The sequence below is a fragment of the Pelophylax lessonae genome, assembly GCF_965119305.1.
Source record: "Pelophylax lessonae genome assembly, chromosome: 5".
NCBI classification, from domain to species: domain Eukaryota; kingdom Metazoa; phylum Chordata; class Amphibia; order Anura; family Ranidae; genus Pelophylax; species Pelophylax lessonae.
In genome coordinates, this window is record NC_138772.1 from 493,811,656 (window position 1) to 493,829,355 (window position 17,700).

The window sequence follows — 17,700 nt, forward strand, 5'->3', positions numbered from 1 at the left end:
ATAGTGTGTATCCAGCTTAATTGTTCCTTCCAATACTTACATAGGAGTTTCAGAAGCTCCAACAACATGAAAGATCCTGGTAGCAAGAGGATAAGGTAGAGGTAGGATCAAGTATCCTACAGTGTTTACTATATAGAGGAAAACTAGGCACCTGGTTTGCCAAAAATAGACCGAAGCACTGACACTTGAATGAAGGAGCTTGTTCGACCTTGAGGAAGTGCTGACTTTCTGAGTAAAGCCCCGTACACACGTACCCAGTGCCGGTACAAGGTCATCCAGCGCCCAGGGCGAACATTTCAAATTGCGCCCCCCCCCCCCGGCCACGCATGACTAATCATCATCTTACCTATACCTGTTGGCCACACATATAGTGCAGAATTCAGGATTGGATAAATTACAAAGTTCAAGGGTTGGAAGCAAAAAAAAAAGTGTGAGTGCAGGAGTCAGGAACGGGGTTAGTTTTAAAATAATAAATTGGGACCTGCTTCTAGAGGAAAGTGCAGTGTGTGGCAAAAATTGGATGCGGCTTTCACTGTGCTGACTATTGGGTGTGGCAAGAGATGTAAGGGCAGGAACAGTGCAAGGGCTCAGTAGCAAATGACGCAGAGTTCAGACTTTTATGATTGTGGAAGGGGGGCATTCAGAAGGTCCAAAGGTTTTTAGGGTGAGGAGGGTCCACTTTAAAGTTTTTTTACTGTTTGTTCCGAATATCTACAATACTTTAGGGTGCATGAACTGGGGAGTGGTTCACTTAAAGAAATAATTACCTGAAAACCAAAAATGTAATATATTGCAGCTTACCAATCATTAAATGTGGTGGCTGCATTCGTTTTCTTTTCTTAGGCTTTTTTTCCACTGTTTTTCGTCTGGTGCTCTGGCCAGTAGCACACCTGCTTTATTAGAGCGCTCCCACTCTGGATGAAGAAGCACAGGCAGCACAGCAGACAGCAGTGCTGTCAGTCTGGGGGGAGGGGAGTGTTAGATGAACTCGCAGATTTAGATACACTAACAAATTGAAGCCAAACTCCAGCTCCCACTTTATAATCATTTACTGTAACATTTGTTTTTCTTTTAGTATAAAGGTTTTACTTAAATATATGCTGACCTTTGTAAGCACCCCTGCCAGTGGTAAATGGTTTGTCACATCTCTGTAACTGCAAGTGAGCTTGTTCTTTTGAAAAACAGACTTGCTGTCTGGATCACCAGATAAAAACAAACGGAAGAAAGAAAGCCTAAAAAAGGAAAACAAATTCAGCCTTCACAACTAAGAATTGGTAACCTGCAATATAATGTTTACTTGTGGGTTTAATGCCACTTTAATGTCTTCTTTACACTGGTGACCCTGTTGCTGGTGACAGGTTTGCTAGTGAGAGCAGAGAACATCATCACCTGACATTGCCACCATGCTGACAAACTGTGGAATGTCCTTTGTCAGTCTGGCTGATGAGGGATCGATGCTGTAGGATCGGGTCAGTAGTTTTCCTGTCCTCTCCTGTTGCTGGCTAGTTGACACCGATACCAGGATCACAATTGAGACAAAATATACTTTGAATTTGGTTTGCTAGGAGTTTAGTAATCCTGACAGTTTGATCTGTTACTACATTCCTTCTAGTTTCTAGACCAATTCACAACATACATCACTAGCCTATGGAAAACTGGAGCCACCACTCCGCACTTCAGCACACCTGTGCTTTCTGCTCACCTGTTTGAAGTGAATCTGGGAAAGAGAATGAGGAGGTCACACAGGGAGCTCTGATTCCCAACAAGGACTCTATGGCATTTGCAGCTTGCTGAAATGTTTTTCTACAGCTAGAAACTCCCAAGATTTCTCCCCAGCACTGCCCCAGTCTGTACATGAAGAGCTCTGTGCTTCAGGACAACTCCTCTATCTCTGCTGAGATCCTGAGGCTATCAGAGCCATTCTGCACATTTCCTGTGCCTGCACTGAGCTGTAATGTAGAGGCAGGGGATAAATTAAACAGGACACACACAGGAGGGACATCAGGGGATAAATGAAGCAGGACACACAGGAGGGAGATCAGGAGAGCTGTCACTGCCATGTGCATGAAGAGCACAGAGAAAAGAAACTTACAATGGCCACCAATTCTCACTGTGCTCCATCACCACTATATTCATCTTTGCTGCCTGCAGCTACAAGTGTCAGTCACAGAATGGAATGGAGTTATTTTACACTTTGTGGAATACTGAAACATCCCAGTATATTCCCACTATATGAATCCATTTTACTTTCACTTTCACATTTGGCAAAGTACAGGGCAAGTTTACAGCACAGCCAGGTACAGTTTGGAAGGCAGAATAGATCTGGACTCACAGGTGCAGAAGACATCCATCCATCCATCCTGGCTGTCACATCTTCATTCTGCCATTATGCTGAGCTCTGATGTCTTCAGTGCTGGGCGAGTGGGCGGGAGTAATGATCGGGGCTGCAGTGTAGTGTCCTCTTCTTGCTCCGCCCCCCTGCAGAGAAGCTCTGCCTGTTACAGCCCCGATCTGGCCACACTGAGGAACTAAAGCCCGGGAGAAAGCTCCCTTCTGTAAAGGCATGTGAGTCCCCCCTGTACAGAGGAGGCAGCCACTGGGTGAGGGCGCATCTTTAGCCCCGTTTTTGGACTGGCAGTTGCAGCATTCAGAGGAGTGAAAGCCATTGTGTGAGTCTTCTTACTGGCAACCCAGCGCCCCTCCCATACTCCGCCCAGGGCACCCGCCCCTCCCGCCCCCCCCTTGTACCGGCCCTGCACGTACCGATTGTCGGCCAAACGATCGGTCGTCTTTTGTCCGGTGCTGTTTTGTTGGTTGAAAAGTGCTAAAGACTGCACACGAATTTTGTCAGCCAACAACAACCGACTGCAGAAGTGATGTCATGTGATGGTTAACTTTCCGTGTGTTTTTTCTTCTCTGAGCATGCCCAGTCTTGCTCATCTGCTTTTTGTCGGCCGAAATCTGTACTGACTGACGAACAATCGGCCGTTCTTTGTTGGCCTACAAAAATGTTATAGCATGCACACCAGATTTTGTTCGGCTGAAAAGTCGCAGTCGGTTGTCGGAAGCATCATACTAACAAGCCGACAATCGGCCGATCGGACGTTGGCCGAATATTTACGGCCGACAATCGGTATGTGTGTACGGGCCCTTGGTCAACACCTCCGTAGGAGTTTTCTAAGCTTCGATGACAAATCCTTGTAGCAGGGGGATAAGGTAGAGGTAATATCAAGCACCTTATGGTGCCCACTATACAGTATAGTGGAAAGCTAGGTGCCTGACCAACACTAGACCCAAACACTGACACTTGAAAGAAGGAGCTTCTTCAGCTCTGTTTTAGTGTTGACTGTGAGTAAGAAAATACTTCTATAGGAGTATCAGAAGCTCCAACAACAGATCCTTGTAGCATGGGATAATGTAGAGGTAAGATCAAGATCAAGCACTGACATTTGAATGAAGGAGCTTGTTCGACCTTGTGGAAGTGCTGAATTTCGAGTGAGTCAACATCTACATAGGAGTTTTAGAGTTTTAGAAGATCTAATGACAGGCTCCTTGTAGCAGAGGGATAAGGTAGAGGTAGGATCAAGTACCCTATGGTGCCTAGTATATAGTGGAAAGCTTGGCACCTGGTTGGCCAAAACTAAACCCAAGCACTGACACTTGAATGAAAGAGCTTGTTCAGCCTTGTGTTGACTTTCTGAGTGGCTCAACACTTGCATAGGAATATCAGAAGCTCCAGCGACAGATCCTGGTGGCAGAGGAACAAGGTGGAGGTAGGATCAAGTACCCTTTGGTTCCTACTATATTCGCCTATATACATTTACTTTGAATAGAATGTTGTATTCTGTACATTCAATACAAGCATATAAACTTAGATAAGGTCTACCGGAAAATCAATTTCCAATCTTAAAGTTAACTTTTCCGTATGTTTCCTTGGGGAACACCGCATATAAAAGCAATCTGCATTTCTAAACACGTGCAATCTGGAATAACTGGAAGCCTCCAGCCTATCCTAAAGCTAAGTGTTTATCTTAAGTATCTCAATAACAGTTTCCCCTGCTACACCGGTCCATTCTGCACAGTTCAGTCATCCTCAATTATCATGCCATATTGACAGAATGTAATCAAATTAATCAAATTTCCAGAGACATCCAGCCAAATTAATATTGTACATTTTGTCAGGAGCCAGATGCTGCCTCTCAGCTGCTTGGAAACAGGAGGCTGCACATCTCCCACCTCTTTTTGTATGTACACTTGAAAACAGAATTAACTAGGAGATTGCGATGAAGGATCTCTTAAGGATGCACAAGGGGAATATAATAGAAATATAGAAATGTGAGGTCTCATGGAGTCCCCACAGTCATACTAGAGTGTTTACATTTCAATTGTAACAGTGCTTGTGCCATTTAGCAAGGTGACTGACATTTAGAAGAGGCGAGGAATATGGATACTGTTATTTTTTTCAGTGGAGAGGTATGGCCACTAGATGGAGATAGCAGTCCTAGTAAATAATTATTTATTTCCCATGATCATCAGCTCCATCTAGTGGCCATATTATGGTAGTTTCCTAAATCACGCTAATTTTATGAATGAAGAACATCTGACCTGGAGAGAAAAATAGCTTAGTAACATTTGATTGTACAAACCGTTTTAGAGGACATATAGCTGTGAAATTTTTATAGAAATAATTTGAAAATAAAGGAGAATTTGGAAATAAATAAAGAATTTGGGGATTTGGAGGAGGCTAAGAGCAATAGAAAGGACTTTCTTGAATTAAGAATACTTACTTGAATATACAGTAATTTATTTTTTCAATCAGAGTTCAGTGTCACTTTAGCCACTTCTGGACCGGAAGGATTTGCCCCCTTATTGACCAGGCCCTATTTTGTGATTCAGCACTGTGTTACTTTAATGGACAATTGTGCGGTCGTGTGACGCTGTACCCAAATAAAATTGACGTCCTTTTTTTCCCACAAATAGAGCTTTCTTTTGGTGATATTTGATTTTTATTTTGTGCTCTATAAACAAAAAAAGAGCGACAATTTTGAAATAAAAAAAAAAAACTATATTTTTCACATTCTGCTATATAACATTCTCAAAAAAAATTAAATTAAAAATCTAAATTTTTTAACATTTTAGATCAATTTGTTTTCTGCTACATATTTTTGGTATAAAAAAAATTGCAATAGGCGTATTTTGATTGGTTTGCGCAAAAATTATTGCGTCTACTAACAACTGGAAAGATTTATGTCATTTTTATTGTTTTTTTTTTTTACTAGTAATGGCAGCGATCTGCGATTTTTTGCGGGACTGTGACATTGCGGCAAAAAGCAGACCCCTGACTGGCCTTTTTTGAGACTTTTGGGGGGGGGGGACCAATGACATTACTACAGTAATCAGTGCTAAAAATATGCACTGTTACTGTAATAATGACACTGGCAGGGAAGGGGTTAACAGTATAGGTGATCAGGGGGTTAAATGTGGCCTTAGGGGAGTGATTCTAACTGTGGGGGGGTGTGTCTTCTGATATTACCATAGAGACATGTGATCCTATATAGAAGGATCACACGAGCTCTGTGATCATTTCAGGGAGAAGGACGGTCCCCTGTGTTTACAACAGCCGACCGTCCTTCTCTCTTAGCGGGGAACGATCGTTGGTGTCAATCGGCAATAGGAGCCACCTGACCCGTGCATCAAGGGGTTGGTGAGGTAAATGGCACTGCCTTTCAACAGGTATTAGGGGGCACTATATGTAAATGTTAAGTGTCGGTTCACACTGGGGCGACACGACTTTGGGCGACTAATGCCGTCGCCCGTGCACCACGACTTCGGCGCGGCTTGCAACGACTTCACATAATGGAAGTCAATGCAAGTCACTCCGACTTTGCAAAAAAAAGGTGCAGGAACCTTTTTCTAAGTCAGAGCAACTTGAGTCGCTCCTATTAGAACGGTTCCAATTGCACAGCACGGTCTGCTACTTGTCAGGCGACCAAGTCACCTGACAAGTCGGAACAGTGTGAACCGGCACTAAAGGTAAGATATTTCAACAAAGAGAGTTCCAAAGTACATATAAACGTATAAACTTTTTCTAAATCACAATGATTGCACACAATACATATGAATAAATAAAAAGTGCCAATATTCATATGTATTGTGTGCAATCATTGTGATTTAGAAAAAGTTGATACGTTTATATGTACTTTGGAACAATCTGTGTTGAAATATCCCACCTTTAACATTTACATATAGTGCCCCCTAATACCTGTTGAAAGGCAGCGCCATTTACCTCACCAACCCCTTTAAGCACTACTGAATACAATCCATTGGATCGTATTTTGAGGTAGGCTGCATAGCGCGGAATTCCTAAACCCCTTGACCCGTGCAAGGCTTCCCCGCTGCCGAGTGGGGGCGGGAGCGCGCCGCCATCGGTACACACTCGCCCCCTAGCTTCCTGCGTGCAACCGATGTAGACCTACGTCGGTTTGCGCAGGAGAGCCACCCTGCTGCAGTAAAAAGGCAGTGGGTGATCGGGAAGTGGTTAAGTGCAGAGAAGTGGTTTGGGGTCTTTCGGACCCCCAGATCCCTCCACAAGACTAACTGTCAAATAAACCAAAAAAAAATATTTAAATGTACGAAAATATTGGCCCATATCGGCCGATACTGATATGTGATGACCAAAATATCGGTATCGGCAATGGAAAAACGATATCAGTCGATCCCTAATATACTGTATGTAAAGTGCTGGGTAAATTGTCTTTGCTATATAAATATGTGTACTAAATGAGCGCAAAATCATCCATCTGTAGAGGAATACCTGCAGATAATGTAAAATTGCTGTGTGTCTTTACTTTCTAGGTAACTTGATTAAACAAGGACACTTTTCCTGTTTTTGTTCTTTAGGCTGAAGAAGAAGTCACAATCTGTGGACATTAGTTCACCCTCCTATAACCCTTTGACGGATACACTGCCATCGCAAGCAAGTAAATCGCTATCTTCTGCCAGAACCTTCAGTGAAGAAGAGCAGAACACTGCGAACACTCAGAAACGCCACCCTAGGAGGGGAGAGCTGAAAAGGGGCTACACGATCGGTGAGTTCCTTACACATATTTAAAGCGGTGAATTAATTTGGAATGTCGACCTCATTTTTGGATAAGTGAGGCACTGTTCCAGGTCTTTAATACTTGACTGTAAATGGAAATTCCTGGTTTCCAAGCTTTTGGTGTCGTTCTCCAGTAAACAAATTGAACGTTTCTGACTTTGCCTAAACAGTGACCTCTGCTGGTGACGTGATTAAGCCATTGGATAAAGTATCGAAATACAAAGACAACAAAATCATAAACCAGCAATATCTTCTTGTGTAGAGATGTTTCTTGCATGTATGGTTCCTTATAAAAAAAGAATTGCCTTGTTGAGGTCCGCTTGGCGTTTACGCGTGGTAAACCTGAGGAGGTATGGTGATCTATAGTGCGATTTTGCTTTGTTGCAGTTAGATAATAGATACAGGCAGATATGATATGAACATCTTAAAATACTCAGAAACAGAGGGCAGATCAACAAGGCTGATAATGTAGCAAATTTGAAACATTTATTATTATTTAGTATTATTAAAAATGAATTTAAAAAAATGCTGCTCTATAATCCATGTCTTTTACATGCCATTTTGGGAGCCCCCTCTCATCTTCCAACAAGCTGGCTGCCCAAAACCTTGTTAATACTTGTAGTGCCTTCCGAAGGGTAGTATGTACTGTATTACTCTTCAGAGGGTACTAGACAAGCAGTGAGGAGGTGTAATATTGCCTCCTCAATGCCTGTGTTAACCCCTTTAATCCTGCACCAGCACACAATTGAAGGGGTCACGTTTGGTGGGAGTGGTACTGCATTTTGAACACAAGAGCAGAGATAATTGTTGCCACACTGCAAGGTTTATGTACACCCTCCTGCGGCCTTTGCAGCATAAGGGCGATCAGTTGGAGGGCAGTAAAAACACAATTCATTTGCACATTTTACCGCATTCCAACTGCAAGTGTAAATGAGGCTTGAAGGTTTCATTAGGATCCTTTCATGTGGGTTTTCCGCCTGGTGGACTCAATTTTGCTCAGTGGGGATTGATTCGCTGATCCCCGCTGAGCAGGCAGATAACAGGTCCATCTCCGCTTACATTGGAGAGACAGACCTGTCAGATCACCGCTCTCCTCTATAGGAGATCGAAGGAAAACGGACCGCCTGTCCACTTTCATCTGCTGCTATCTGATCCGATCCTCCAGACGGATGGAACTTCATGGACAGGATCGGATAGCAGCGGGTGTCAGCGCTGACATCCGCTGCCCCAAAGAGGTGCATGGAGCATCCGATTAGATCCGTCTGAAAAAACTGACAGGTGGACCGGATCGAAAAGCCCATGTGAAAGGGGCCTTAAGGCCCGTACACACGATAAGAAAATCGGAAGTAAAATTTTGTCCGAAGAATTTTCGTATGAAAGTAACCTCTTCACTTTCCATATGAAACTGGCATGCAACGAGAAACTAAAGAAAAGTTGCCCGATAATCTGATGGTGTGTAGGAGGCTTTAGGTTCAGCTGATTGCGGTCTAGTCATTGGGGCTACCTCTGATACACCTGATCTAAACCATCTACAACATGATTTCTAGGATTCACTATGCTTTGTGTTGAAATAGTTCTCTCATTATCTCTCTATTTACTAGTTTGTGTTCCAATAGTACTTTCCATTTTTTTGCTTACCTTTATATTTATAGTTGGGCATCTGGGATAGTCTGTTTTGTATAGATTTTAAAATTGTGCCTTTGTAGATGAATTGTGTACTGCTGAATTGTGTTGATACTGGAATAATATATATATATATACATACATACAGTATACACAATATTGTCAAAGGTATTGGGACGCCTGCCTTTACATGCACATGAACTTTAATGACATCCCAGTCTTAGTCCATAGGGTTCAATAATGAGTTGGTCCACCCTTTGCAGCTATAACAGCTTCAACTCTTCTGGGAAGGCTGTCAACAAGGTTTAAGAGTGTGTCTATGGAAATGTTTGAACATTCTTCCAGAAGCACATTTGTGAGGTCAGGCATTGATGTTGGACGAGAAGGCCTGGCTTGCAGTCCCCGCTTTAATTTAACCTCAAAAATGTTCTATCAGGTTGAGGTCAGGACTCTGTGCAGGCCAGGAATACAATACAAGTGGACCGCTTTCGGGGTGTTCCCCCTTCATCCGAACACCCCGAAACGCGTAAGCGTTTTTTTGGAGGTCCACATCCTTCCACGGCCTGCGGCAGCAGAGGATGCCTAGTGGAGACCCTTGGTGGTCCTGCATTGCTTATGTTTGCCCGTGTTTCACATTTGTTTTGTGAGTATAATGTGTATGTTTTTTTACAATAAATTGTTTTAAAGATAATGCGCTAGGCTGGTGCGCCCTCTGTCCATTCCTTTTCTAGAATCTGTTTGGGTTACCACGACCTGTTGAGAGTGGCAGCACAGCCGGGACAACTTCAACTAGACCAAGCGCAAGAGTCATTTGCTTTTTATCAATAAATGACTGGTAAGACATGGGACAGGTAATTGGTTGACGCATTTCACGACAAATCCAGTCGCTTACTTATAACCATGGTTATGAGTAAGTGACTGGAATTGTTGTGAAACGCGTCAACCAATTACCTGTCCCATGTCTTACCAGTCATGTATTGATGCCTGTGATGAAGAATAAAATACTCCATTTTTGATTTCAACTATACGGGAGTGCGGTCACTACTTTGTCTCTGTGCAGGCCAGTCAAGTCCCTCCACCCCAAACTCCCTCATCCATGTCTTATGGACCGGGGCTGTCGCTAACATAAACCCAGCACACACCTGCATCATTAGTGTGCCTGTTTCCTGCAAAATCTGGCCTAGACCATAATTTTAAGCAGTGGCATAGGCACGACCTGCCACTATATATATATATATATAATTTTTATGTTTTTATTTTTTTATATTTAGATATACTTTTAATTAATCCAAGTAAAGGAGAACTCCATATTGTATACAAAATAACCAGAAAATATAGATTATATCTTCTGTGCTCTAGTAATCTTTTCTTTTAGACAGAATTGAAGTAATATGTGAAGTAATATTCCCTATGCAGATAAGTAATATCCACCTTTAGTTGTTGACTGTACAAGAGTTGAACCAACTGCCCTGCCTGGTGACTTTTGGCAGGATCCCCCTTGTTGCTTTGAACACCTTCTATGGCCCCTGATGTCCTTCTCCACAGCCAGGACAGTGGACTTTTGTCATGACTGCTGGAATTTTTAATTTCATCTCCCCCAATAAATCTTATTAAACACATGCAACATGGATTTGAAATGGCCCCTTTTTTAATTCTTTCACACCATCTCAAGGGCATTAAAGCCCACTTATAGGGCTACCAGGAGATGGCACAGCTTCCGGTGTGACCACTGTGATTAGCTCTCATAGCAGTAACATGTTCAAATGTCATTCAGAAGTTTACAGATTTATTTAGCATAGTGATAATGCCAATTATGTGTTTCTTTTGATTGGCTTGAGAGACAAAATCATAGACAATGGCCCTACCTGTGGCCAACAAGTTGTCACTCTAGGTCAGGGGCGTCAAACTCAATTTTATCACAGGCCACATCAGCTTTATGGTTGCCCTCAAAGGGCCGGTTGTATCTGTAAGATTAGAAGTCCAGAGCAGCTCCCTTACATCAAATGTTAAGAGCCCCCTCACCATTAAAAATCAAGAGTCCCCCACCCTTCCTTACATTACAGTGCCCCCCCCACACACACACACACACCTTCCTTGTACTGCTGCAGGAAAGAAGCTAGGAGCGGAGCTGGGAAGCAGAACGTGCAGGGTCTGGAGGAGGACCAGAGGAGGGCTGGAGTCAGCTGCCGGAGTCTGCTGAATGCTGAAACCAGGGGAGGCGGTGATGAGGGGGTGGTGACAGAGAGGCACAAGATCTGTAGGATGAGTCCTGTTCTCGTCTCTGCTACCAACTGCAGAGGCAAGGTGGGGTCAGAGACAAGAGGGGTTGCTGCAGCTTCAGGAGAGGTGCGAGAACCACATGAAATGTCCTGGCAGGTCAGATTCAGCCTGCGATTGACACGTGTGCTCTAGGTAGAAGGCTAACATTTGTTATAACATGCAATGATCTTTTTCCTGCATTTTGAAGGCTATCTAGACCTAAGAACAAAAAACCATATACCGCAGCTTACCAGTCCATAGATGTGGTGGATGTGTTTGTTTTCTTTTTTCAGGCTAAGAACATTTTCAGTACAGTACAGAAAATACCAGTTGCTCTTGCCATAAACCCAAGATCAAAAGATCTAAAAAACACAATGCACTGAACAAAGGAAGACATATTGGAAGTCCAGGTTGAGTAAGAGGCATGGTTCCCTCCATAGATACAATGAAGGAATAGGTCTAGCCTCCCCCAGACACCGGGACAAGGAATGTATAATTTGCAAAATTACCAGGAAAAAATAATGACAAAGCCTGAAAAAATAAAACCTATGGAGCCACCTAATCCAAAAACTATTAAGTTGCAGTATATTACATTTTTGTTTATAGGTATAGATATGCTTTATATTAATATATTTTTCAACTAGAAAATACTCCTTGAAGAAGAAAAAGTGAAGTATGCTATGGTAGTTCAATAAATATACTTTATGGACAGCCTGTGTGGCTCTTTAATGACTTGGCCCATTAAGTGGGTGTTCAGGGAGCTTGGCGGTGTATGAAGAATGCCGGAGCACACGTACTGTGAAGGGAATAAGCTTCTGGTTGTTGAACAGACTAATCAGAAAGTGTGAATTTATTTTAGATGTCAGCGCTTCAATTCTTTGCTCAAAGCATATGGCAAAGCACTTAATCAACAGGTGTTATCATTTAGAAAGGTTACGTGGCAAATGTTAAGGAATTCTACTGCAAATTGCAAAGTCAAATATTAATAGGGCAAATTTTATACCAAAGTTTAATAGGCTGAGGGGACACAGAATGACTCACACAGTATATAAAATTAAATGCAACATCGCTTCTTTATCTGAGTGACACTTAAAAAGACTAGCTAACATCTCTCGCTCTGTTTTGAACAGAGTAGAGTTTGATCTCTCTCAGTCTTTTTTTTTTTGCTATCTCCTTACTATAACATGGCTTGGAAATGAGCTTTCAACCTCAGGAACATTGGATACTCAAGTGGAGAATACACAAGAGCAGTTATCTCCAAACTGTGGCCCATTGGCTGGCCCTTTGTTTGCATTTATCCAGCCCTTGGGGCACTATTCCTCCCACTGACACCAGCAATGAGGCATCATTCCTCCCACTGACACCAACAGTGAGACATTAGTCCACCCACTCACACCTAGTGTTTGAACACTATTCCTTCCACTGATATAAACAATGAAACGCTATTTCCTGACAGTCTACATGGCAGCATATGTATGGGTAAACCCCACCTCCACTCCTCCCCTATAGGACCCCACTCCCATAAATCTTTGCTCTGAGCCAGAGGCCGTGTTCCTTTTTTGTCCTCCTCCTAAGGACCAGAATGGTTGAAGTCTTACCTTGGATGAAGTGTCCACGATCGAGGCCTGGCTGTTCGGTAAGCTGTGCCCCAGAAGACCTGTGAAGTCTCCAGCAGTCCCCAGCTATTAGCAGGGTGGAGAAGGGCAATGGATTTGGTGCCATGTGGGGTCTCCAGCAATCCCCATCTATTAGCGGGGTGGAGAAGGGCGATGGATACGGTGCTATGAAGAACTTAAGCTTGGCCATTGGCAGGCAAAGAGGCAGTACGGCCAAACAGCCTTGCTATTAGCAGGTAGGGATGATCGAACGGTTCGTGTTGACCATCGGTTCGACCCGAACATTGGCTGTTCGAAATTCGGCTGAATTCAAAACTTTTTGCGGTAAAAGTTCGGAATTCGGCCACCAGAACCGCCCAAAATGCAATGGGACAGGAACTGGGCTTTAAAAGCCCATGATTGGCCCAGAAACATCAGTAAAATGTGATTGGAGTGACTACGGAGTCCAGAGCCCAATGAGGATGAATACGCCCCCCATACGCCCCCCAGTATATAACATAGCCCCGCCAAAACTCTAGCACTGTAATACAGGGGCTGTGGAAGAGAGTGGAAGCATTTGTGTTGCTCCAGTGTCATTTTGCAATTATTAGTGCGAGGAAAGGGATATGCAGTGTAGTAAGGGTACTATATACCACTATAGTTAGATTCAATAATCTATTTTTGTAGGGAAAGTATTAAGTGTCAGGGTGACCGTAGTTTAGTTTAGGGTGAACTCACTCTGCTATGCCAGGGTGACCGAACTCTTCCATGTCAGGGTGACCATAATGTAGTTTAGGGTGAACTGACTCTGCTATGCCAGGGTGACCCCACTATGGAATCAAAAAACACCATTTTAAAGCCCTAAAACCCAATAAATGCCCCTAAACAGTGCCTAGGGTTCTGGATCATGCCCCAGGGACTATTAATCACACAAAAAAGTTCTTAAAAATTGTCGTTTTTAATATATATATATATATATATATATATATATATATATATATATATATATATATGTGTGTGTGTGTGTGTATATATATATATATATATACTGTGTGTGTATATATATATATATGGAATCAAAAAACACCATTTTGAAGCCCTAAAACCCAATAAATACCCCTAAAAAGTGCCTAGGGTTCTGGGTCATGCCCCAGGGACTATTAATCACACAAAAAAAAGAGATTTCTTTGGATTTAGTGTCTGGGGGGTCTAAAAAGTGTACCTGTGAAGTTTCAGCTCCATAGCATGTCCAGAACCAGAAAGAAAAAGATAATTTTTCACACATACACACATATATTTATATACACATATATGTATATAAATATATAAATATATGTATATATATATATATATATATATACACATACACACATATATATATATATATATATATATATATATATATACCCCTATACAGAAGTTCAGATGTCATGCTTGCCTCAAAAGACGCCCAAAAAACGCCCAATAAACGCCTGAAACAAAAACGCCCAGGTGTGAAAGGAGGGTAACAACATCCCTGAGCTACTGAAATTCTAAGAAAAAGTATCTTTTTTTTTTTCTGGTTCTGGACATGCTACAGAGCTGAAACTTCACAGGTACACTTTTAGACTCCCCAGACACTAAATCCAAAGAAATCTCATTTTTTTTTTTTTTTCAATAATTTTTTCAATGATTGGCTCTCTATCAAAAAACGACAATTTTTAAGAACTTTTTTTTGTGTGATTAATAGTCCCTGGGGCATTACCCAGAACCCTAGGCACTTTTTAGGGGCATTTATTGGGTTTTAGGGCTTCAAAATGTTTTTTTTTTTATTACAGAAGTTCGGGTCCCATTGATTTCAATGGGGTTCTGGAATCCGAACCGAACTTTTGGGAAATTCGGGTGTTCTGGTCAAACTGAACTTTCCAAAAGTTCGATCATCCCTATTAGCAGGTGGCCATAAACGCCCTGGGCCCGTGCAGCAGCGTCTTCTGGATCCAGGCATGGTCATGGGGGATGCCGTGTGATGTATACTTTTATTTTTGCATATTCCATGGCAGTGTAAGATCCTGGCACTCTCAGTGCCTTCCTATCACATCATTTCCGGGTGCGTTCCATCTACCTAGGTAGATGAAGCACATATAGGTGTGTTTCCCTTTAAGAGTGCTGACATCATCATGAGGCGCCGGACTGAACAGCTATTTAAACCACCAGCTTTCACTCACATGTGTTCGTTCAATGTGCCTTGATGCTTACCTGCCTTGTGAAACCGCATGTTCACCTTACCTTGTCTTGTGCTGCCGGAGCTTCCAGCTATACCCTTTACCTGAACTGAACTGGAACCTCGCTACGGATCCCGTATCTCGCTACCGGATCACTCCTTACTACTGGACTTTGTTACTGCTAACTATCTAGTGATAAGTACCCCACAGGGGATCCCTTTCTAACTTTACTTCACTATCATCTACTGCATATATCAAGACTATCTCTATCTAAGCTATTCCTATCATCTGCATAGATTGTGAGCTCTTGGGACTACCATCAACTATCTTTGCACTGGGTTACTCTATCTTCTATACATGATTGTTAGAACCTATCTGCATACTGCCATCACCAACCACTCTCTTGAATACTATTACTGAGTGCTCACCATACTATCGCCTGTCTCTCACCTCTATACTATCATATATTCTATCACTCCAGGAACATCATATAGAGTGTATGTATATTGCATAACCAGGCTGTGCACGGTGATGAAGTCCTGAGAGTTGGATATGTTGTTCAACAGAATCTCTACACGACTACTGAGTGTAACAATTCTGCAGCTGCAAATCCATTCACTAACAAAAAAACGCATGAGCGTTACAGATTGAAAGAACCTTTTAAAAAAAAAATATGGATTCAGCAGAATTGTCCACTCAAGTGACACAGTTAACACAACAAGTAAATGAATTAATACTTGCTCTTACTGAGGTAAAAGAGGAAAATCAGACATTGAGACAGCAGATAGCCCGTATTTCACAGCCTACTGCCGCTCAACCCCCAGAACCTCTTGTCTTCCTACCAGACAGGTTTGATGGTTCCCGTTCCTCTTTTCTTTTTTTTCGGATGGATTGTGAGCTCCTATTTATCCTTAAGCCCAGGACCTATCATAATGACTTTATTAAAGTTCATGCTGCCATTAATTTGCTTTCTGGCAAAATGAAAACATGGGCATACCAGAAACTGCAAGAAAAAAGTCCGATCCTAGACAATTGGGAGTCATTTGCAATTGCGATGCACTCCCAGTGTCTCCCCTCCCAAAAATCTACTCCTAAACCTGCTCCAGGTAACCGCAGACCCCGGCTACCTAGGGAAAAAAGGAAACCAAATGAATATGGTGATCCTGCCTGGTCATGGTACAAGCCTGCCTTAAACAGTCAGCCTTGTCACTCTGACACATCTCATTTGAACCCTGATCCTACAGAAATTGATGAGGAGCCTATGGAGATTGGTGCCGTACATACTAAGTTGTCCTTACAAAAAAAAGATCACAGGAGAATCTGTGGCCTTTGTTTTTATTCTGGAGAAGGGGGACATTTCATTACATCCTGCCCAACCCGACCACCTAGGCCTAAGGCTCTCCCAATGGAGGCCAGGCGAATCCGAACTGTCTTCCCTGAAAAACAGCCTGGAAATTGCCAAGGCTGTTGCCAGCCCTGTCCCCGTTCTATATCAGAGAAGGACACCCAGAAATTGGCAGATGTCGGTATAGATACTCCTATTTTGGCAAGCACACTTATAGCTCCCAATGAAAACATTGAGATTCTTGCACCTGACTGCGTACGTGCTTCTAATGGCACAGTGGTACGTAGGAAGGATCTGAGGTTATTTGAAGAAGCATTGGTTGCTATGTCTACTTCGGATGTTTATGCGTCCGATTTTAGTGAGGGGTTCATATAGCAGACAACCTGATCCGATTTTCACATCGGTTACCAACCTGATCCGATTCTCGTATCGGCAACAAGTCCTATCCGATTCCCCCATCGGTTACCAACCTGATCCGATTCTCATATCGGCAACCAGTTTTTTCTTCCCCGATTCTCATATCGGCAACCAGTCTTATCCGATTCTCGTATCGGCAACCAGTTTTTTTTTTTCCTTCCGATTCTCACATCGGCAACCAGTTTTTTTCCGATTCTCATATCGGCAACCAGCTTTATCCGATTCTCGCATCGGCAACCAGTCTTATCCGATTCTCATATCGGCGACCATTTTTTTCTTCCCCGATTCTCATATCGGCAACCAGTCTTATCCGATTCTCGTATCGGCAACCAGTTTTTTTTTTCCTTCCGATTCTCACATCGGCAACCAGTTTTTTCCGATTCTCACATCGGCAACCAGTCTTATCCGATTTTCATATCGGCAACCAGTTTTTTCTTCCCCGATTCTCATATTGGCAACCAGTCTTATCCGATTCTCGTATCGGCAACCAGTTTTTTTTTTCCTTCCGATTCTCACATCGGCAACCAGTTTTTTTCCGATTCTCATATCGGCAACCAGCTTTATCCGATTCTCGCATCGGCAACCAGTCTTATCCGATTCTCACATCGGCAACCATTTTTTTTTCCGATTTTCACATCGGCAACCAGTTTTATCCGATTCTCACATCGGCAACCAGTTTTTTTCCGATTCTCATATCGGCAACCAGTCTTATCCGATTCTCGCATCGGCAACCAGTCTTATCCGATTCTCATATCGGCAACCAGTCTTATCCGATTCTCATATCGGCAACCAGCTTATCCGATTCCCACATCGGCAACCAGCCTTAGAGGCCTTCCGGAGCCGGCCTTACGGGGGGGGGGTACTGTAAGATCCTGGCACTCTCATTGCCTTCCTATCACATCATTCCCGGGTGCGTTCCATCTACCTAGGTAGATGAAGCACATATAGGTGTGTTTCCCTTTAAGAGTGCTGACATCATCATGAGGCGCCGGACTGAACAGCTATTTAAACCACCAGCTTTCACTCACATGTGTTCGTTCAATGTGCCTTGATGCTTACCTGCCTTGGGAAACCGCATGTTCACCTTACCTTGTCTTGTGCTGCCGGAGCTTCCAGCTATACCCTTTACCTGAACTGAACTGGAACCTCGCTACGGATCCC

The 17,700-nt window shown here is 42.9% G+C and overlaps 1 protein-coding gene across 1 annotated transcript in view; it reads left to right on the forward strand.

Moving 5' to 3' along the window:
- OXR1 (oxidation resistance 1) overlaps positions 1-17,700 on the forward strand; it is a 957,024-nt gene that overhangs the window by 499,620 nt on the left and 439,704 nt on the right. The window contains exon 3 of the mRNA XM_082257928.1: positions 6,901-7,088. Coding sequence (XP_082114054.1) covers positions 6,901-7,088 — 188 coding nt within the window. The remainder of the gene's footprint in view (positions 1-6,900; positions 7,089-17,700) is intronic.